Source organism: Heterocephalus glaber, unplaced genomic scaffold (genome assembly GCF_053883595.1).
Source record: "Heterocephalus glaber isolate CG9 unplaced genomic scaffold, H.glaber_assembly_v1.0 deba00001428, whole genome shotgun sequence".
In the NCBI taxonomy this organism is placed as follows: domain Eukaryota; kingdom Metazoa; phylum Chordata; class Mammalia; order Rodentia; family Bathyergidae; genus Heterocephalus; species Heterocephalus glaber.
The window spans coordinates 20,884,156-20,907,164 of NW_028258293.1; the positions used below are offsets into that span (position 1 = coordinate 20,884,156).

General features: G+C 43.6%; 1 protein-coding gene across 6 annotated transcripts in view; it reads left to right on the forward strand.

The window, feature by feature from the left end:
• The window catches only part of Scube2 (signal peptide, CUB domain and EGF like domain containing 2), a 79,364-nt gene that overhangs the window by 35,685 nt on the left and 20,670 nt on the right, over positions 1–23,009 (forward strand). For 3 of the 6 annotated variants that reach the window (XM_087211714.1, XM_087211718.1, XM_087211717.1), the window contains 8 exons: positions 87–209; positions 3,035–3,151; positions 4,662–4,784; positions 5,223–5,339; positions 5,585–5,671; positions 8,579–8,683; positions 11,221–11,376; positions 11,758–11,964. In XM_087211714.1, the coding sequence (XP_087067840.1) occupies positions 87–209; positions 3,035–3,151; positions 4,662–4,784; positions 5,223–5,339; positions 5,585–5,671; positions 8,579–8,683; positions 11,221–11,376; positions 11,758–11,964 (1,035 nt within the window). The remainder of the gene's footprint in view (positions 1–86; positions 210–3,034; positions 3,152–4,661; positions 4,785–5,222; positions 5,340–5,584; positions 5,672–8,578; positions 8,684–11,220; positions 11,377–11,757; positions 11,965–23,009) is intronic. The other 3 variants (XM_087211716.1, XM_087211715.1, XM_087211720.1) reach the window with 3 other exon arrangements.

Genomic DNA, 23,009 nt, shown 5'->3' on the forward strand with positions numbered 1-23,009 from the left:
AGAATAATGACTATGGGCAATAGCGCTCCAGCGATTTGTGGGAGGGAAGGCAAGTTCTTTGATTTGCTGATGGTTGCCTGTTGCAGATATTGATGAGTGTCAGACCCAAAATGGAGGTTGTGACCACTTCTGCAAAAACACCGTGGGCAGTTTTGACTGTAGCTGCAAAAAAGGATTCAAATTATTAACTGATGAGAAGTCTTGCCAAGGTGGGTGCTGAAAATATAGCTGTGCTGTGGCCCCTGGTTGAAACAGAGGAGATGTTAACCTGCCTCCACCACCCTATTTTGGTGGAGACTGGCTCACCCAGCTTCCTGACAGAGTCACTAATCCAACCTCCAATCCAGGCTTCACCTCACTCATCCAATAGGTAGAATGAAAACTCAGATACCTTTTGGAGATTAAGCTGTTAATGATCAGAGAACACCTCAAAAAATCCATCTGGTGTGATTACAGCTGAGCTTGTTGCTGAAATGGAATGGAACACAGACTTTAAGCAGAGTTGCACTGGGGTGTTGAGATTATGAATAACTTTCTTCTTCTTCTTTCTTCTTCTTCCTCTTCCTCCTCCTCCTCCTCCTCCTCCTCCTCCTCCTCCTCCTCCTCCTCCTCTTCTTCTTCTTCTTCTTCTTCTTCTTCTTTTTTTTTTTCCCAGTGCTGGTATCAAACCCAGGGCTTTGTGCATGTTAGGCAAGTGCTATACCACTGAACTACATCCTTAGTCCTAAGATTATGAATAATTTTTCTTTTCTAAAATTTTCTTTAATGTTAATAAATTTATAACAAAACATGATGGTAAAAATATGTAGATTTAGATAACATACCTTCCTAGCGAAAAGTTGGGGTCAGTCCACAATTAAGACCATGAACCAGTTGGTGTGTTATATGTATCCTCTTTTGCAGGGGTGGGGAGTGGGGGTGGGGTACTGAGGATTGAACCCAGGACCTCACATTGAGTTACATCCTCAGGTCATTTTTAATTTTTAAATTTTGAGACAGGGTCTTGCTATGTTCCACAGACTGGCCTCAAATTTGTGATCCTCCTGTCTTAGCCTCCCAAGTAGTTAGGATTGCAGACACTCACCAGCACACTTGGCTTTTATAGCCCTTTTTTTGAGTGACCAGCCTTTGATGCTTGGAGAGAGGGAGGATGGAAGGGCAGGAGGAGATTGTGGGAAAGGGATACTGGTTGGACTCCTTTTCAAATGCATCCTTCCCAAGTAAAGGGTGGCAGCAAGGGGACTTCCCTGGCCAGCATCTGGTATTAACAACTCTTTTGGGTGACAGAAAGCTGTTTGAGGGCATGTCATCATTTATACGTTTAGATGAAGCATCTTTTATGTCCTATTGATGTGCAGGAGGAAGCTGCCTGGAAATATGGACTATCTATTCCTGTTCTGTTTCTGGAAATAAGAACTGCTGTACTTATTATTTTTTTAAAGAAATATCTGCATTTAATAAAAGTCAGACTATAAAATTTGATTTAAAAAATTTGATTTCATGTCACATAATAAAGATGTAACATCTTTTTTTTTTTTTTTTTAACCTTTATGGTCTGAATTAGGTTTTTTTTTCCTCTTGTTCTGTTCTTAATACATAATTTGCCAGGCAGTTCAAGTATATTTTTCTTTAAATTCGATGAATTAATTCTAGATGATTATTGTGTGGTTTTCTACAGTTTGACTTGGAAAGCAAATTTGCTCTTCCACATAATGTTTCATAATGTATAGAGCAAGCATTGCTGTTTAAGCTGTGTAAACACATTAAAAAGGAATTAGGAAAGTGATCTCATTATTTTTGGCAAAGCAAAAGCCCATATCGAGCAGCCAAAGTCAGCTACTGAACGAGTCCCTTTCTTGGCAAATGGCTGATATTAATAACAGATTTCACAGAATGGCATCAATTACCAGGGAAGAAACTGACTTTTACTCATTTTTCACCGATCAGTCTTTGTAGAACAAATATTTGCAGAGAACAGATTTGCTGAAGAAAATGCCAGGGTTTCTGGGAAAAGCTAGGGAGCAAAAGGTTTTGCAAGAAGTTGCCCTTTTTATTTCACTTTTTCATTCCTCTGGATCCATCCAAATGTTTGCTTTTTATCAACATAGTTTCTCGTGACATATTTGGTGTTGAAAAAGTGGTCCATCAGTGGCCTACTTGGCTTCCACTGAGTGCTGTCTGGATCCTGGTTTACCCATTTGGAGAGACAAGTTGTAACTGTTAAACCCCCCAAAGAGTTTAGGGAGTGAAGCACTAAAATTCTAGTTCACAGGCAAGAGGTGAGGGCCAGACCGTGGAAGAAGAAGTGATTAGATAGACAAATGCAGCCTGAGAGGCTGGCTTGAATGGCCCCAGCTGCAGCCAAGGGTGCAGCTGCTCTGAGCCAGGTAGAAAACCAAACGACTGGCCAAGTGGATCCAGTGTAGGGCTCAACCACCGTTTCAGTACTGAGGATATTAGTGTTAATGCATTCTCTCAGTGCAGATGCCGTTAAAACCCAGGATTTTAATGCTCAGGAGCCAGAAGACTGATTCTGGAAAGATCAAAAAGAGAAGGGAACCAGATTTACCTCCAATCCAAGTATTTTCTCCTTTCATTTCACCATAGCTTAAAAAATTACAGTGCTGTTTTACCAATAATGATAAGAATAATAACAACAATAATATAACCCTGGCAATGCATAGCTAGCCTTATTACTTATAGTATAGTTTGCAAAAACTCCTTTTAGGTGTGTCATCTCATTTGGGTCTGTTTATGTAATTTAAATTACTCCTGCCAATAAGGATGGATGAGAGAGACCAACTGAGCTTCAAGGAAAGTGAAGTTTGCAACAGTTTGGAAACAAGGGCCCAGGTCGTGTATGTACTTACTGTGGGCTGCTTAACACTTTCTTTGATGCAGTGAGCAAGAAAATGAATATTCTTTCCCTCCTGTGTGTTGTTCTTGTTGTCAGTCCGGGGTGGGTGTGTATGAGGAGCCTCTCCATTCACTGTCAGAGTTGGTTGCAGCTGCCCTCTCCTTTTGACAATTGCAGATGTGGACGAGTGCTCTTTGGATAGGACCTGTGACCACAGCTGCCTCAATCACCCTGGCACATTTGCTTGTGCTTGCAATACAGGGTACACCCTCTATGGCTTCACCCACTGTGGAGGTGAGCAGGTCGTCTCTCTTGGGTTGGGAGGTGGGGTGAGGCTGGGCCTGAGGGGAGTGGGGTGGGAGATTTTCCTACACTGGGGGTGAAGTAAATTCCAGTCCCTGTCCAGTGGCAACAAGTCCTTCCACTCAAGGGAAGCACTTGCTGAAAGGATCTGTCCACATTGATCCCTTTAGCACATCCCTTGTGAAATGGAGCAGAGAGGAGCTAAGCTTTTTCAGCTGTGGATTCGCCCTGACTTTGTTGACTTGGGGCTATATTCAGGGAATGGGAGGACCTTTCAGGAGCTGAGACTCATCAGCTGGACTTCTCAGCAGCAGACCATAAAGACACAGCACTGAGAGAGGCGTGGCAGGCAGCAAGCAGTTCCTCAACCCAGCTGTGCATAAGCACTGGTTGCAAAGCCTTGGCTTGAGCCCCACGGTTGGATCTTTGAGCTGAAAATAGAACCATTGAGTTTATCTATCTGCTATGCCCATTTAGCAACATATTCTCTTGTCTCATCAGCTTATGGTCAAGTAAGAGGTGCCATAAACAGATTTGGTACCAACGAACTCCTACTCTCCTGGCCATCAGACATCTTTGAGAACACAGGTTCAGATCCCAAGCTGGTCATAGTGGTGCCTACCTGTAATCCCAGCACCTGGGAGGCTGAGGCAGTAAGATTATGAGTTCAAGGCTGGTTTTGGCAACTTAGAGAGAGACCCACCCTCAAAAACAAAAACAACACACACACACACACACACACACACACACACACGCACACACCAAACCAAACCAAACCAGATTTAGATTCCAGAGTTTCAAGTCCAGAATGTGTAGGGCCTCCAAGGTGATTCCAAGGATCTGCAGGATTGGGGAACCACTGGTCAGAATATTTCCTGCCCAGTCCTTGTGTCCTGTGCTTCAAGACAAATGGATAGTGGTAGTGCTTTGCTACAGATAATATTGTCTCCCTTCTTTTCAACACATCGTTGGCATGGCTGAAAACATACCCTTCCCAGTCCAGGAAACTCCAACAAAATCTACCCTGAGTACGGATGTGAATCTGGGTTTAGGTGGAGTCACCTTCTGACCTGGACTCAGTCTAAGGTTGACAGGAATCAGTGCAGGCTGCTTCCCCTTTCTGTCTTTCAGCTGTGGAAAGAGTCAAGCAGGGAGTCTTCCTTCCGTCTGTCTCCCTTGCTGTATGGTCTGGAGAGTGGTGGAGTTTTAAATTAGAACCCTGTGCAGTGTCTGAGTTTGGATATCTGAAAGTAGAGCATGGTCCCTTCTGAATGTCCCTAATGGAGCAATGGTTTGGTCGAGGGTAGAACTTGACACCTTGCTGGCAAGGCTCATGACATCAGGGAGCAGGGTATATGTTCAGCAGGTGCCAAGGACATGTCCTGAAGGCACAAAGCACCTTCCAACAATGTGACTCCATGCTGCCCCTTCCTCAACAGAGGGACAGTGTCAGCCCGTTCAGTGATGTGCTGCTGTGACAGGGAAGCGTTTTGTTCCACAGACACCAACGAGTGCAGTGACAACAATGGCGGCTGTCAGCAGGTCTGTGTCAACACAGTGGGTGGCTACGAGTGCCAGTGCCATCCTGGGTACAAACTCCACTGGAACAAAAAGGATTGTGTAGGTAAGGGGCACCCACCATGGCACAGACTCAGCCAGAGGGGCTGCTGGCACAGACTGCTGGCCCAGAGGCCCGAGGCTCTGAGTGCTCCATGTCCCCCCGAGACCAGTGCCCCTGACTTCTCACTGAGTTCTCCCCCATCAGCGGCAGCAGCCGGTCTTTAATTAGTCCAAAAACAGGAGATACTTTGCAGGCTCTTTGGCGTTTCCTTCTGTGCTTCTGTGTAGGTTGGAACTTATGTCTGTTTTCCTGGTTGCTTTTCTGCATGAAAAAATAACGTACAAGGGGCTCCTGGACCATGGTGGAAATGAGGCCTGTTCTATATGGGCATCAGCTCCACCTTCTTTTCTTGGGGCCTTTGGTGCATGGGACTCAGCCATCCTCGTCACGCTTGGAGATGTCCTTCTCTTTCTGTAAGCATCTGTGTTTTGTCCTGTCTAGAAGTGAAGGGGTTCCCACCCACTAGTGTGTTGCCCTACGTGTCCCTGCTTTGCAGTAAGAGTGGTGGAGGAGACAAGTGTTTCCTAAGATGTCATGCTGGCATTCGCCTCTCTTCAGGTGAGTGGGCCCCAGCCCCTGGAGCAAATCCTCATGGTAGGGCAGGGGCTTCCTGGCTGGTAGGTGTCAGATGCTCTCAGAGCCCTTTTAGGTCCTTAACCAGATACTTCCTGACCATCAGAGGCCCCATGGGTTGGGTGTTTTCCTAGCATCGTATGCGGAGCAGGACTGGGACAATTTTAGCTGCTACCAGGATGGCCTGTAACCTTGCTTACTCATGTGACAATCCACATTCTGTCTATTAGGACTGCAAGAGGCCTACTCTGTCACCTGCGGCTCTTCTTCTCCTCTCAGAAGCAAACAGCAAAAATCCAATGACTCTGCTTTTGGGGGTAATTACCAAATCTGTGTATTCTTTCTGGGGCTCACTGTGTTCAATGGGCTTCATTCATGGGGCGCTGTTCTTGGGTGTTAGCTTTGTTTTCTTTTTTTCCTTAATCCCCATGCTGTGAGCATGTGATAGAGTGTTCTTTCCTGCACCCTTGGTGCTGGAAATCTAACTTGCCCATGTAACCATCACTTACCGAGGGTACACTGTGTGCTGTGCTCACTCTGGAGGTCACCGTTCTGGCACAGGGGCCCACAGAGCCTTGGAGCCGGGCCACTCAGGGCTCCCAAACTCCTGGTACCCCAGAGCATCTCAAAGGCCTGCAGAGATGGAGATAGGCCTGGGTAGAACAGGAGCAGCAGGGATTCTTTCCTAAGAAGGAGGCCCAAACCTTTTCCAGTTTGTCAAAAGACTAAGAATGAAATCCAGAGTTTTCAGGAGGTCTTGTCTTCCCAGATACTGACCCATTTGTTCTCATGCCTTGAGAATGTCTGAATGAGACCCATACTGCATCATTTTTGTTCTTTGAGAAATAGGATCTCACTATGTAGTCCAGGCTGGCCTTAAACTCACGGTGGATCCCTGCCTCAGCCTCCTGAGTGCTGTGATTATGGGCATGTGTCACCACACCTGGCCCATGTTACATCTTGATATTCATATAACATTATCAGCAAAGCTAGAGACCCAGATCAAAACAGCAACTGAGCAGTTAAAACATACCAGCTACCTTATTGTATGTATGAGCTGATTTAATCTATATTACATCCCTCTGGGCCAGTTTTTTTTTTTTAATTCTCATTAACCAGACAAACTAAGGCTCAGAGAGGTGAGCTAACTGACCAGTGGTTCAGATAAGAAATAGAGGAGCCAGGATTTGAACCCAGGCAGTCTGGGTTCAGAATCTTAAGCACCATCCTTCCCTGCCCATTTTTCCAGATGTTTGAGAAGGGACATCATGGTCTGTTTCACTAACTCCCTCAGTGATGATTTCTTGATTTAGGCTACCCCAAGGGTAAACAAGCAAACAGCTAACAGTTACTCCATCCTTTTTTTTTTTTTGTATTAAATTCTTTTATTGGTACATTGTAGGTATACAATACAATTACATTTCTCATTGGAAATTGTACCTTTACATAATGCATCTTGGTTCTTATTTTTTCCCCATTCCTAGCCCTCCCTTCACCCCCTCCACCCTTCCCTATTTACAAAGACTTTATTTCCATTTTTTCCATTTCTCAGCATTTTTCCTTTCCCTTCTTTCCTTTCCCCTGCCGCTCCCACTACCCCTACCCCTTTGGACCTTTTCTTCCTATTTTACATTATCGATTATTCATTCTAATCATTGGTAGGTTTTAGGTATACAATATAATGACATTCATCATTGGAAATTTGTACCTTTACATAGTCTCTCTTGGTTCTTATTTTTCGCCCTTGCCCAGCCCTCCCTTCAACCCCTCCAGTCCTCCCTATTTACAAAGATTTTGTTCCTATTTTTCCATTTTCTCATATTAATCCCATTCCCTTCTTTCCTTTCCCCTACCCCTCCCACTTCCCCTTCCCCTTTGCCCCTTTTCTTCCTATTTCACATTACCTATTATACATTTTAGTCCTTATTTACACTTTCAGTTTCTCACACGAGAGAAACTATTCAGTATTTATACATGTGTGTCCTATTTATTTCACTTAAGAGTATCGTCTCAATGTGCATCCACTTAGCTATAAATGTCTCTAATTTCTCATTTTTTATGGCTGAGTAGTACTCCATTTTATTAAAAAACCACATTTTCTTTATCCAGTCTCCAGTTGATGGGCATTTTGGCTGTTTCCAAGTTTTAGGTATTACAAACTGCGCTGCTATGAACATGGGCGCACATATATCACTGTGGTATGATTCTTTTAATTCTTTGGGGAAGATCCCCAGCAGTGGAATAGCGAGGTCAAATGGGACTTCCAGTCCTAGTTCTTTGAGTTATCTCCATATTGATTTCCACAGTGGTTGCACCAGTCTACACTCCCACCAGCAGTGGAGCAGGGTTCCTCTTTCCCCACAGCCCCGCCAGCATTGGTTATTGGTTGATTTCATGATAGCAGCCATTCTTTCTGGAGTGAAGTGGAATCTCAGTGTTGTTTTCATTTGCATCTCTCGAATGACCAGTGATGTTGAACATTTTTTCATGTATTTATTTGATATTTCTACTTCTTTATCTGAGAAATGTCTGTTCATTTCAGCTGCCCATTAGTTACTCCATTCTTGCTGTGTACCAGGCAGTAAGCTAATTTTTTTTTCTTTTTTTTTTTTTGCCATATCTCATTTAATCCTCAGATCAGCCTGGTAATATAGATTCTTAATTATGAGATGTAAGGAGATTAAGGAACTTGCTCAAGTTCTCACCACAAGTCAAAGAGTTAGAATTCACATCTAGATCATAGACTCCAGAGCCTAATATTTGCTTAAGACTGATTCTGGGAGAACAGAGTTCTGCACATCAGCCCCTAAAACCAGGGGCCTCACTCCCTCCCAGCCCTGGAAATCTAACCACTCCTGGAATGGCAGCTCCCTCAGCCCTGTCCTCCCAAGGCAGGAGTAGGAGAGTCTGCTCTTCACCATTTCCCTCAACAATCATAGCACACAAGTGACCTCATCTCTTATTTCACTGGGGAGGCAGTTTGGGGCCCTCTCTTTGTTATATTTGAACATTGGATTCATCTCCCCAAAGGAGGAGTAAGTCTAACTCCTGGCTCCAGCTGTTTGATCTGTGGGGAAATGGGCACTGCATGACCCAACCCTTTCTTGGGCTTAGGCTGTGCGACACTGGGGGGTCCCAGCCAATGGATAGCTTGACGTCATCCTCCTGGTGCTTCCTTCCCTTTGCCTCTGAAGGTAACTTCTCTCACTTGTTTCTTTCTGAAGATGTTGCCACCATCAGGACAAGTATAACCTTGAAGCTAAATGAAGGCAAGTGTAGTTTGAAAAAGGCTGAACTGTTTTCCGAGGGTCTTCAACCAGCACTACCAGGTATGGAATCAGATGCACACTGCTTGCCAGCATGTGGAAAGCTGGAGCTTGCCTGCACGTTGGGAAGGGGCTGAGCTGAGCTGGAGGTCTGAGGGTGGACAGACAGCTGCACAGTTGACTCAGGCACACTCCAGAATCTGTAAGGACTTTGTGCCCCGAGGAAGGAGAGCCTGGCGGAGCACCCCTGTTTAGTTCTGGGGTTCTACCTCAGGGGTTCCTTTAAGAGGTAGCTGATGAGCTCTGGAGAAACCTGAGTCTGCAGGAGTCAGTAAGGTCTTGAGATGAATTACCAATTGGGATTGTATTGGGTTAAATTTTCTAGATTTTAATGTTTGCTTGAAAGATCACCCAAAGAAATGAAAAAAAAAAAAAAAACCCAAAAAGGTTTGGCTCAGAAATGATAACTTTGATGAACAAAGAGGTGATAACCCAGCATTCCAGCTGGGCCTAGTTTTTGGAAACTGTGATTCCATTGGGTTGAGCAAAACAAATGCCATCCAGGTATAACTGGATTCACTGAATGAGCAGAATCTAGTACTACTCTTTCTTCCCCAGCTCGCATTTTCTGTAATGTTTCAGAGAAGGCTTTAGGTGATTAAACAAATCAGAATTTACTTATTAGGAGGTTTCTTTCCCAATCTACTCTCAAATAAATCATACAAACGTAAAGCTCACTCTGGTCGCTTTTGATTGGTAACCAACCAAGATCAGGGCTGGGGATTTAGCTTAGTGGTTCCACTGCCTGCCTTGCAAGCACAAGGACCCGAGTTCGATCCCCGGTACCAAAAAAAAAAATAAACCAACCAAGATCAATTTTGGTTTCTCCATTTGATAGAATCGTATGCTGCTATTAACTGAATGTATTCAATGAATATTTGATGACAGAAGAAAGTGTACTTGTTGTACTTGTTATAGTGTTGTAACAGAAAAGAGGACTGTAACATTTTGTATATCTAATACAATCAAAAATGTGCATGAAAAAGTGAAGAAGATGGAAAAAAAGAAAGCCCACTATATCATTAGGACCTCATATCTAGAGGAGAGGATGATGGATGATTTTAACTTTTTCTGCTTTTTCCATAGTCTCCACAGTGAGCATTTATATTTTAAAATCAGGAGGAAAGAGCTACTGAAAAATAGATTTGGCTTGGACTTTATGGGATTGCACCACTGCTGATATCTCAGACTTTTTTGTGTTCTGTTTTGAGACAGGGTCACCCTATGCAGTTCAGGCTAGCCTTGAACTCACTATGTAGCCCTGGCTAGCTTTGAACTCACAGAAATCCTTCTGCTTCAGCCTCCCAAGTGCTGGGATTATAGGTGTTAACTGCCATACCTGGCTTTAATTTCCTAGTTTTGACAAATATGATGTTAAAGTAAGATGTTAATATTAAGGGAAACCGAGTGGAGGATATACAGGAACTCTCTATGGTATTTTAGCAAGTTTCTATAAATTTAAACTTACTTAAAATGATTTTAAGTAAAATAGAGATAGGAGCAGACTGGAGATTTAGCTCAGTGGTGCTGCTGCCTGCCTCGAAAGTGCAAGGTCCCGAGTTTGATCCCCAGTACCAAAAAAAAAAAAAGAGATAGGAGAATTGAAAATAAAAAGGTTCAAAATGAGTGTCTGTTTGCTTTACAATTTGAAGTTAGCTTTTTGAAAAGGTAAAATATACCTTTGCTGGAAAAATACAGAGAAGAATGAATTTGCCTCTTTCCTTTGACCCCCCCACCATGACCTGTTCCTTTGAATGTCCTTGTAATGTAAAATAATATCATGCAGATAATTCTTCAGCTCGATAAAGTCGGGTTTTAAAACAGAGACAAATTTATTGTGTGGATATGGAGATCTGCTCTTTGGTTTGGGTAAACAGTCATTAGTCATTCACAGGAAGTCACCAGGGGAGGGGAGACAGCCAGAGTCGGCAATAGGGGTGTACAAAGCCCTCCTTACGTGAAACTTCCACCCACATCATAGGTGCTGGCAGGATACTGTTTGGTTCTGTCGATTCTCTCTGCCATGTATTGTTCCTGGCAATTTAAAAATGAGACATCCCTGTTGATGTGCTTTCCAGCTCTCCCTTCGAGTTGGAATCACACCAAGGTCAGTTCGCCTGAAAGCAGGAGTTGGTTTCTTTCCTGTCCCTGAGCTCATTCTCTGTGTGAAGACTTTAGCCTCTGCTCAGGCTGTCACAGAACAGCTGTGGGGAAAACAACCGTGAGAATAGCAGTGCACCTTGGCAAGTAGGGAATGCAGAATGGCCCCTGGTTCTGCCTCCGGGCTGGTCAGTTGGAAACAGCGGTATTTATCCGTGAAAAGAATTGAAAAGATTGTAAAGTTATGTGGGAGGCAGTACTGGGCTTCAAAATGAAAATATTGTCGTGCTCCAAGCTGGGGGCTTGCAACATCTTAGCATGTGGAGTTAATCACGCAGGCCCTGGAGAGTTATTTTAATGAAATGTTTACTGCTCTAGCGAATGTCCAACTGAGTGCTTTGCTAGGACTTGGCTTCCGATGATTTTGTTTCTTCATACAGAGAAGCACAGCTCAGTAAAAGAGAGCTTCCGCTATGCAAACCTTACATGCAGCTCCAGCAAGCAAGTCCCGGGAGCCCCTGGCCGACCAAGCGCCCCCAAGGAAATGTTTCTCACTGTTGAGTTTGAGCGTGAAACTTACCAAAAGGAGGTGACAGGTTGGTCTGAAAGTCACTGTGGTGCCAGGCTTCTCACAGCTTGCTCCTTCTTTCTTTGCCTTTCACTTTTCATCATTGCTGGGGGGGAAAATAGTGCAAACACTGAAGTATCTCCTGTTTTATTTTCATCCCAAACTACACGAAATTGGTTTAGAACCTGACCTGATGATTTTCTCTGCTTCATGAAAACTGAAAGCTACCGTTTTGGTCAACAAATTTCCATTTGAATCACATGCTGCCCAGATTGCTAGGTGCCCACCTCCAAGTGTCTCCCCTTCTGGTCCACTGGGATATCGGGCTGCTGGTGGGTCCTACAGTTAGTCTGGACAGCCCCACACACTGTGCCTAACCTCCGTGCTGCTCTTCCCCTTGTTTCTGCAGCTTCTTGTGATCTGAGCTGCATCACAAAGCGCACGGAGAAGCGGCTTCGGAAGGCGCTCCGCACGCTCAGGAAAGCTGCCCACAGGGAGCAGTTCCACCTTCAGCTCTCGGGCATGGACCTTGATGTGGCTAAAAAGTCTCCCAGAGCATCCGAGCAGCGGGCAGAGGCCTGTGGAGTGGGCCAGGGGCATGTAGAAAACCAGTGTGGTGAGTAGCCCAGGACTTTCCTGCTAACAGAACTGCCTTGAGCCCGTGGACACTAAGGGTAGCCGACAGTAAGTCTGGGCCATCCTCCCTTCTCCAGAGAACTCTCTGGACAGCCTTTGTCTGCTGGTAACTACTGTTCTGCTTACCAGACTGGGAGCTCCCAGGGGCTAAGCATCACTCACCTCTTTCCCCAGTGCCTGGCTTATGGTGGGCACTGAAGTCCATGTTTGTTGAGTTGAAGGACAGAAAGGAAGAGGTAGGATTGGTAAGAAGAGGGAATAGTGCCCTTTAAGGACTTGAGGGACGTTGTCTTCAGAGCAGCATCCCCTAGCTAGGGCAGGCCAGGGGTGTGAGGAGCCCTGAGCCTTCTCCATACTCTTTTATCACAGTTCTTGTAATCACATCCTTCTTTTGACCACTGGTGGCAACGAACAAACCCCTGGCATAGTTTTGTGCAGAGGCAAAGCTGGGGGCCACTCAGTTGTCTTGTGAGATCCTGAGCTTCAGCCTGAGGCTTTTAGGCTGCCACGAGATGTTGTAGGTCTGTGGGTGTGTGTGTGCATGTGTGTGGTGTGCACGTGTGTGTGTGTGTGTGTGTGTGTTCCAGAATTAATATCACGAGATCCAGAACTCTGGCAATATCAGTTCTATTCCTCTGATAAATCTGGCAAGAGGTATAGGGACAAGAGGTTTCAGTGTGGTCAGTTCTGAGATCTGTTTGTCCTGAGAGACAGTTCAGGGCAATTATGCGAGACACTACCTGAAAAGTTCAGATAGGCAAAATCAGGGCCTTCAGTTTTGGTAACAATGGTGATTTTTTGAGTTCTATCTGTTAACAAGTGGAACACTGCGCCCTGAATATGCGTTATCTCATTTAATCCTAATGGTAACCTTACCAGGTAGGGATGATTATTTCCATTTAAGAGGTGAACAGGCTGAAGCTCAGAGGGATATTTTCTTGTTAAGATCTCACTGGAGTCAGGCATGGTGGTGCACGCTTATAATCCCAGCATTCTGAGAGGCTAAGATAGGAGAAAAACAAGTTCAAGCCCAGCCTGGGCAATTTAGTGAAAATCTGTCTAAAGAAAAGAAAAAAATGTAAAATGCCTGTGGATATAGCTCTCTGTAAAGGTCCTGGGTTCAATACTCAGTCCCCCTTCATCTCCCCCCAAAAACCTCATTGATGCTTTAATTCCAAAGCCTGTGCCTTTGCCCCAAGTAAGAGGAAACCGATAACCAGATCCTTAAGTAGATGTCATTTCTGAAGTGTCAGAAGAATCACAAAACCTCAGAAATGAAGGTTAGGTAAGGAGTAATAAGACAGTGTTTCTGAATAAGCAAAGCCAAACCCAGCTTTGTTCTACAGAATTGTCAGCAGCAGTACCACATCTTGAATCTGTTGCTTTGCCATAACTTAGTGAAAATCAAGTGTAACTGCCCACAAGGGGCTGGTTCCTAGACAATTTTGATTTTTATTCCAGCTGATCTTTTTTTTTGGTACCAGGGATTGAACTCGGGTCCTTGCGCTTGTGGGGCAGGCGGCGGAATCACTGAGCTAAATCCCCAGCATTATTCCAGCTGATCGTAAAAAGAAAGAAGAAAAGCAAAAACTCAGCTGGTTGGTTGGTTCTCAAAAGTCTGAGTTTACAACCAAAATAGTGGTGAGAGTTGGCTGTTGCTGCCCTACTTTTCAGAGGAGTTGAAGAAACTCAGGAGAGGCAGGCTGGTCCTCCTTCTGAACTCTCGGAGCTGAGGGAAGGAGTCCTCCTTCCCTCCATTGGCTGTGGTGTTGGTGTGGGGCCTTGTGGGCTCACCAGAAAGTCTTTGTGGCTAGTGAAGAATACAGGAAAAACTAGTGTTAAGGCCAACTCCCAGAGGGAATGCTACTGATACTGCTGTGGTTATGCTTCTGGGAAATCAAGGCCCAAGGAGAAGGAGAAGGGTTGCTTGACAGAGACCTATGACCATGACGACCTATGAAGGACACTCATTGGAGGGCTTTGTCACTGCTGTGCTGTGTGAATGTGTCCCTGGGATACCTCTCATGCTAAATAATTCAGTTGGATTTGTTTCTAAGAGAGACAATGTATCTTCCCTCTAATACTAAATGAATTTTGTAGCCCACATGGGACCATATCAGGTCTAACCTGTCTGACAGCAATGTTTGTCTTTAGCATGCAGAGAAAACAGCATAAGGAATTACCAGTGACATTCCTTCTTTCTGCTAGGAGGAGGAAGTGGCTACAAAGAAGGGATGGGTATGTTAATTAGAGAGGATTTTTGGCTGGCAGGGCATGGCATAGTGTGTACAAGAATATGTGTATATGTTTGCATGTCTTACATTCCTCGTCTAATTGAGGGTGTTAGACGTTCACAAAGATCAGAATTGCTGGTATTTTCTGAACTGTGCATGGTACATACAGCAAGGACAAGTCTATGGTAGATAAGTCTTAGTTCTTTTTTGAAATTATTTTCAGTGTCTGAAGAAAGGAGCCTATATTAATTTAGTTTTGGTTACTATTATAAAATACACAAGGCAGGATTTTTTTATAAAGAAAAGAGATTTATTTTGGCTCAAGGTTTGGAAGTCCAAGGTCAAAGGGCCACATGTGGTGATGGTCTTTTTGCTGGCAGAGCCTCGAGGAGGCACAGGGCAACATATGGTAAGAGATGGGGCCACAGGCACATGTGTGTCTTCTGATCCCCCCACACTTGTTTTTTTCTGAGATGAGGTTTCACTGTGTTGCCCAGGCTGGTCATGAACTCATGGGTTCAAGGGGTCTCCTGCCTCAGCATCCTAAGTAGCTGGCACTATTCTCTCCCTCTTATAAAAGTCATTCAATCACGGGGCCTCTACCCTGATGTCCTTGTCTCATCCAGATCACCTCTCACAGGCCCCACCTCTACATCTCTCAGTCAGATTCAACTTTCCACCTTCTTAATACCTCATGGTGGGAATGGAATTTCAACACAACCCTTGAGGAACACACTTAAACCATAGCCAAAGCATTGTAGAACCCCAGAAAAGTGCTTCAAATGATCTGGAAGGGGAAATGGAGCCATCATGTTTATCTTTTAAAACATTTTAATTTAGTTTCTAATTACAAAAGTGGGACGTGTTCCCAGTGGTACAGAAATATATATGGTAAAGATGAGAATTCTCCCCCCAGAGCCCCAACACCACTTCCCAGCAGTAACCACTGTTATAATTTGTTGTATATTTTTCACATGTTTTTGTGCATCTGTAGAAATGAAATTTTTTTTACTTCTCCAGTAAGCATGTATTGGGCTCCTACTGTGTCCCAGGTAGCATGCTAGGTGCCAGGAATCCAGCCATGAGACACAAGCAAAAATCTCACCCCTCCTGGAGTTGATAATTCCAGAGGGAGGAGCTAGGCAGCTGACCCATAAACAAGGACATACATCATGTAGCAGAAGGCAGCAGATGGTCGGGGGAGTAGGGAGTAGATTAGAAAGGGCCCAGGCAAGGTGAGGGGTGCAGAGAAGCCCACTTCCCCCAGACATGGGCTGTGGTGAGAGAGGGCCTCACCACACAATGTCATTCAGGCCAAGCTGCAAAGGTCAGGAGCAAGTCCATGATGGGGCTGTGTGGGGAACCAGAGTTCCTAGCAAAGGGAACAACTGGCTAAGGCAACACCCAGGCTTATTGGAAGGAAGCCCAGGGTGATGAGACCCGAGGCAGCAACGCAGAATGATGACGGCAGAGGCCCAGGTAGCACAGGAACCAGAAATCCATTCAGACTCTGGCTCTGAATCTAAATGAGAAAGGAAGAGAGCCAGGGCTTTGCACAGAGGAGAGATAGTTTTCTGGCTTACGTTAGAACAGAGTAGCTTTTGCTGCTGTGATGAACATGGGTTTATATGTGAATAAACATTTTAAAAAATAAATCAATACAATTTGAATACTGCTGTGTATTGCTTTTGACTATAGAGTACATCATAGATATCTTTCCACGCTGACAGGAGAGCTACCTCATTTCTTTTCACTTTCTAATCTATATTTGTTTTAAAACACCAGTTGTTTGTTAGCCCCATCCCTATTGGTGGACATTAAAGTTATTCCTAGTTAATCTATTAAAATGGTGCTGCTGTGAGTATCCTTCTTTGTGCATATGTCCATATTCCTGCAGGATAGACTTGCAGTAGTACAATAGCCAGGTCAAAGAATATGCATATTTAAACATAGAATTAGAGACATTTATAGCTAAGTGGATGCACATTGAGGCGATACTCTTAAGTGAAATAAATAGGACACACATGTATAAATACTGAATAGTTTCTCTCGTGTGAGAAACTGAAAGTGTAAATAAGGACTAAATGTATAATAGGTCATGTGAAATAGGAAGAAAAGGGGCAAAGGGGAAGGAAGTGGGAGGGCTAGGGGAAAGGATAGAAGGGAATGGGATTAATATGAGAAAATGGAAAAATAGGAACAAAATCTTTGTAAATAGGGAGGACTGGTGGGGTTGAAGGGAGGGCTGGGCAAGGGTGAAAAATAAGAACCAAGAGAGACTATGTAAAGGTGCAAATTTCCAATGATGAATGTCATGATATTGTATACCTAAAACCTACCAATGATTAGAATGAATAATCGATAATGTAAAATAGGAAGAAAAGGTCCAAAGGGGTAGGGGTAGTGGGAGCGGCAGGGGAAAGGAAAGAAGGGAAAGGAAAAATGCTGAGAAATGGAAAAAATGGAAATAAAGTCTTTGTAAATAGGGAAGGGTGGAGGGGGTGAAGGGAGGGCTAGGAATGGGGAAAAAATAAGAACCAAGATGCATCATGTAAAGGTACAATTCCCAATGAGAAATGTAATTGTGCTGTATACCTACAATGTACCAATAAAAGAATTTAATTTTAAAAAATGAAAAAAATAAACATAGACACTGCCAAAACAGATGCCAGAGTGCCCTCCAGGAAAACTGTACCAGTGTGTACCCACATCCTCGCTAACGTGAATTGTTTAGCATTGATCTTTTTGATTTTTGCAAATCTCATAAGCACAAAAGATTATTTTCAGTTGTTTATCTTTGATTATTAGTAAGAGTTAGCATGCTGTCTTAGATCTATAGTTATTTGGATTTCTTCTGAGAACATGTATAGTCTTTGTGTGTTTTTCCATTCAATTGTTTTGTTTTGTTTTATTTTTAATACTGAGATTGTGTCTTGCTAAATTTCCCAAGGTGACTCCAAACTTGAAGTCTCCTGCTTCAGCCTCTCAAGTAGCTAGTATTACAGATGGGTACCCCCCCCCAGCTTTCCAATATCATTAAAAAATAAATTTAAAAAAAATTCTTTTATCGGTACATTTTAGGTATACAGTACATTTACATTTATCATTGGGTGCTTGTGCCTGTACATGATGTATCTTGGTTCTTATTTTTTTCCCCATTACCTGTGCACCCTTTACCCCCTCACCCTTCCCTATTTACATAGATTTTGTTTCCATTATTTTCTTTTCTCATAATTTTTCCTTTCCCTTCTTTCCTTTCCCCTTCCCCTCCCACCACTCCTACACCTTTGTACCTTTTCTTCCTATTTCAAATGATCAATTATTTGTTTTAATCATTTTAATCCTTATTTACACTTTCAGTTTCTCACACTAGAGAAACTATTCTGTATTTACACATGCGCCATATTTGTTTCACTTAAGAGTGTGTCCTCAATATGCATCAATTTAGCTATAAATGTCTCTAGTTTCTTGTTCTTTATGGCTGAGTAGTACTCCATTTTATAAAAAAACCACATCTTCTTTATCCATTTTCCAATTGATGGGCACTTGGGTTGTTTTCAAGCTTTAGCTATTACAAACTGTGCTGCTACAAACATGAGTGCACATATATCGCTGTGGTATGATTCTTCTAATTCTTTTGGGAAGATCCCCAACAGGGGAATACCTGGGTCAAATGGGACCTCTAGCCCAATTCTTTGATGTATCTCCATACTGATTTCCACAGTGGCTGCACCAGTCTGCACTCCCACCAACAATGGAGAAGGGTTCCTTTCTTCCCACACCCCTGCCAGCATTTGTTTCTGGTTGATTTCTTGTTAGCAGCCATTCTTTCTGGGGTGAGGTGGAATCTCAGTGTTGTTTTCATCTGCATCTCTCGAATGACCAGTGATGTTGAACATTTTTTCATATATTTATTTGCTGCTTTTACTTCTTTGACTGAGAAATGTCTGTTCATTTCAGATGCCCAGTTTTGAATTGGGTCTTTGAATTTAGGGGGGGTCTGATTTTTTTCAATTCTTTATATATTCTAAATAGTAGACCTTTGTCTGAGGTACAGCTGCTAAAAATTTTTTTCCCACATTGTAGGTTGTCTCTTAGCTCTTTTGGTGGTTTCTCTTGTAATGCAGAAGCTTTTTAATAAGGTGAGATCCCAGTTGTTGATTCTTTGTGCTAGTTCCTGTGCTACTGAGGTTTTGTTCAGAAAGACTTTTCCTATGTCATTGTCTTCAAGAGTTCTACCTAACTTATCTTCCATCAAGTTCAGTGTTTCTGTTTTAATATTTAGTATCTTTAATCCACTTTGATCTTAGTTTAGTGCATGGTGATAGGTATGGGTCTAGTTTTAATCTTTGGCAGGTTGAAATCCAGTTTTTCCAACACCATTTATTAAATAGGCTATCTTTCCTCCAATGAGGATGGTTGGCTCCTTTGTCAAAGATGAGGTGGCTGAGTATGTCTGAAGTTGTTTCTGCATCTTCTAATCTTAAAAAAATAAATTTTAAGGGGCTGGGTATTTAGCTCAGTGGTTCTGCTGCCTGCCTCGCAAGTGCAAGGACCCAAGTTTGATCCCTGGCACCAAAAAAAACAAAAAGACCCAAAAAAACCAAATAAAATGTTAAATTAAAAAATGGGCTTTCTTAAAAAAATAAAATAAATAAATTTTAAAGTCCTAAGTTGTACTGAATAATCACTTCTGATCAAATTAAAGACTTTCTTATTGTCATCTGTACATAGTAAAGTTTATTAATTTGGCATTTGGGGACTTTGGGGACAGTCTGCTCTGCAAATGACCTTTGTACCATCTGTGATCAATTTTAGCAAGATGTCAAGAAAAATCATATTCTACAAGGAACAAATTAATTAAGTGCATAGTACTTCATAAAGTCCCTCATCATTTTTAGAGAAATATTAAGTATGACACAGATTTCTAGCTATTATACTTTTATAATATCAGACAAAGGATAAGTTATTTAAGAAACATACTTGATACTATATCTTTTTTATATTTGGTTGTTCTTAAAACTTGCTGAAATTTTTAAAAGGTACAATCCAGGCAACTGGAAAACTGGGAAATATTTTAGTGCCTGGGTTCTTGAGAGACGAAGAAAGCTTAATTCAGTTTTTAACAATAGCTTTCCTCTGCAGAAATTGAGAAAAATTAATTCAACCAGGGTTTATTGAGGTAGTGCTCTGTCGACTCCATGTACTTGGGATGAAGCCATGAAAATATAATGTGCAAAGGGCCTGTTCTCTGTCACATTCTAACAGAGGGAGGTCGAAATTAAAAAGAAAGAAGAGATAGTTCCAGAAGTTCATGTGCTATGAGGAGGATAAAAGCAAGAGGGGTGGAGGGGTCCTTTTGGTAGAGTGGTCAGGAACCAGCCAGCTGCAGCGCTCTGATGGGGGAGGGGCCAGCAAATGCCAAGGGCCTGCAGCAGGACTGGGCCGGGCAGTCTTTCAAAATCGAGAAACTACTTGGAATCAAACAGATAAGAATTTTCTATTTAAGGGAAAAGTAAAGTCTGTATTAGCAATGTAGACTAATACTAGACCATAAATCCAATACTAAACCATAAATCTACATAGGCTGAGTGGGAAATTCTTTTAATTAGAAAAATTTTCAAACATAGTAAAATATTGACATTTCTTGAACACTTAGAATGTGTTCAGCCCTGTGCTAATCACTCGACAGATATTATCTCATTCAATCCTCATCACAAGCCTGTATTCCATCAAACCCTTCTTAAAGATAAGGAGACAAAAGCATGGGGGGGGGGTCCTCATTTTCCCCAGTGGCACCTAGCACATAAGTGGCAGAGGCGGGATTCAAATCCAGGTTGAACTCAAGAGCCTGAGTCCCAAATGCTAGCGGTCTGAATAGCGTCCCCCGTCCTGAGTTCCGCCCAGATGAAGCCCGCTACGGGCCAGCTCTGTGTGGGGTGCCGAGCAGCCCTGGATAAATAAGACACCATCCGTCCAGGGGCGCTTAGCCCTTCCAGGGAGGGGTCAGAAAAGTCAAAAGAAAGGAGCGAAGCTGAGTTCAGAAGGAGGCACAGGCGTTTGTGAGAGGGAGGCGCAGGCAGAGGCGCAGTCTGGGGAGCTGAGAGGATCATGACGTAACCAGTGCCTCTCACTACCCGGATGCCATGGCCACGTCCCGGAAGACCTTGCCTGTGTTGCTAAGGAGCCTCAGCTTTGTCTTCAGGTGACATGGCGCCTCTACAATATTTAATCAAGCAGTGTCCAGATCAGATCTGCAATGTGGAAAGATCTTCCAAGCAGGATTGCAGGGAGCAGGACTAAAGGCGAAAAGACCGATCCAGGGACTTTGGAGTTAACAGCTTAGGAGAGATGGAGACCATGAAGGCAGTAGATGGGTCAGGGGAAAGGCTGCGGGTTAGAACTTAGGAGGAACGATGAGCGGCCCTTGGTGAGAACATGGATCAGAGTGCAAAGAGGAAAGGCTGGAGTGAGCTCAGAGGTTTCCGACTTGGCCTCTCCTCCTGCCTCTGGCTTCCCAGACCGCTCTCATCTCCCCCAGCCCTGTTTCCCATTCAGGAGGTACTGAGAAGAAGCAGTAGGTTGGCTGAATAGCTAGATGAATGTGATCCCTGGGAAAGAAATAGAAGAGATTTATAGGAGAAGCAGAAAAAGAAAAACAAAACGGGTTCTTGAGAGAACATGAGAAAGGACGAAAACTCAGATACAGAAAAGGAGGCTCCAGACTGAATTCTGGAGCCAAAGAACTGAGAGAGGTGGCCCCGGGGAGTCAGATCAAGGAGGTTTTTGAGCCAGCAAGTGAAAGAATCAGAGAAATGCAACAGAAAGGAGAATCTGGTAAAGGGCAGAGTAGGAAGTACAGCAAGCAGGGGAACTAGTGGGAGGATAGTGTGATAAGCCAGATCAGAGACGGTGAGAAAATAAAGGACATGGGTTCTGGGTGATACGGGACAGGGGTGGGTGAAGGGACACAGCTGGAGGGTGCTGCAGCTGAGAGGTGGAGCAGGGCGGAAAGGAATCAGGGATAATTGTGGATTGGAACTGTGGTGACAGGGAGAATATAGACACCTCTGTAAAAAAAGTAAAGCCAAGCCTGGTGGTGGCTTGCGCCTGTAATCCCATCATTTAGGAGGCTGAGGCAAGAGGGTCATAAGTTCCAGGCCAACCTGTGCAACTTCACAAGACTCTAAAAATTTATTTTAAATAAAGGGCTGGGAATATAGCTCGGTACAAAGGTTCCTGGATTCAGTCCCCAGTACCACAAAATAATAAGTGTAAAGCCAGAGAAAGGAAAAAGAAGAGAACCACTCCTCTTGGACAAGTTGAATTTGAGTCACAGCAAGATTTCTGGGCAGAGGTGTGCACAGGCACTGGGGAGTCTAGGAAACACCTTCAGCCCTCCTACCCTGCATCTGCACACCCACTGTGAAGTGCGTCTTATTAGAATGAGTGGTTGGCCCATGCTCCTAAGGCTTCCTCTCCCGCTCATTTCCTCCCAGTGCCTTAAGGATGTTGCCCCCACTGTTGGACCCACAGCTCCCTCTCAGAGTTCTCGTTCTTTATTAGACTACTTCCGGGAGCACCCAAACCCGTCTCCCATCTCAAGAGCCACACTTTCCACTGACCCCATCATTCTTGCCAGATACTGTTTCATTGTTTTGTCCTCTTGTGGTGCAAACCTCTCTGAAAAAGTGGTACTATACTTCCACACCTCCCATTTTCTCCTCAGTCTGGTTTTCATGCCAACCTCCCCACCGGAACTGCTTTTAACAAATTCTGAATGACCACCACGCTGCCGAATCCCCTCGCCAGTCCTCTCTCCTCATGGACACTGGCACTCACTCCCTGCCCTGGGATCACTCTCCTCTCCTGGGTTTCAGACGCTGCACATTTCTGGTTCTCCTTCTGCCCTGGTAGCTGCTCCTTCCCGTTTCGAGTGCTGGCTCCTCCCCCATTTCCGATCTCCTGGGGCTTAGACCTCTGCTCTCTCCTCTCCCTTTGTGCTCCTGGTGACCTCATCCCATGCCACAACTTTGAATATTGCCACATGCTAGTGACTCCCACAATGCCCTCTCAGCTCATTTCTATTTATTTACTTATTTATTTTAAATTACTACACATTTGCTGTACATAATGATTACATTCATTGTGGGAGGTTGGTATGTGTACATAACACATCTTAATTCTTTTTTTATTCCCTTCCCCTCCTTCTCCCCTTCCTTCCCTGTCCCTCTATCTCTTAGTCATTTCTCATTTGCAAAAGTTCTGTCTCCCTATTTCCTATTATCTTTTATTTTACTCTTTATACTTTGGGTTTCTCATATAAGAGAAACCATGCAATATTCAAGCCTGTGTGTCTGATGTATTTCATTGAACATTATGGTCTCAAGGTGCATCCATTTTCCTACAATGACTCCAATTTATCTCTTTTTATGGCAGAGTAGGACTTCATTATGTGTAAATACCACTTTCTTTATCCACTCATCTGTTGATGGGCATATAGGCCACTTGCAAAATTTAGCTATTTTGAGCCGTGCTGCTATAAACATGGGTATGCAGTATCACTGTAATATGATGTTTTTAACTCTTTTGGAAAGATACCTAGAAGGGGAATAGCTGGGTTGAATGGAATTTCTAGTTTTAGTTTTTTGAGGAATCTCCACACTGATTTCCATAGTGGTTGTCCTCTTTCCAGCTCATTTCTATTTTGAGTTACAAACTCTATTCCAGAGGTGTTGAGCATTCCTCTCTCACACTCAAAGTAAACATATTTGAATTTATGAATGTTTAC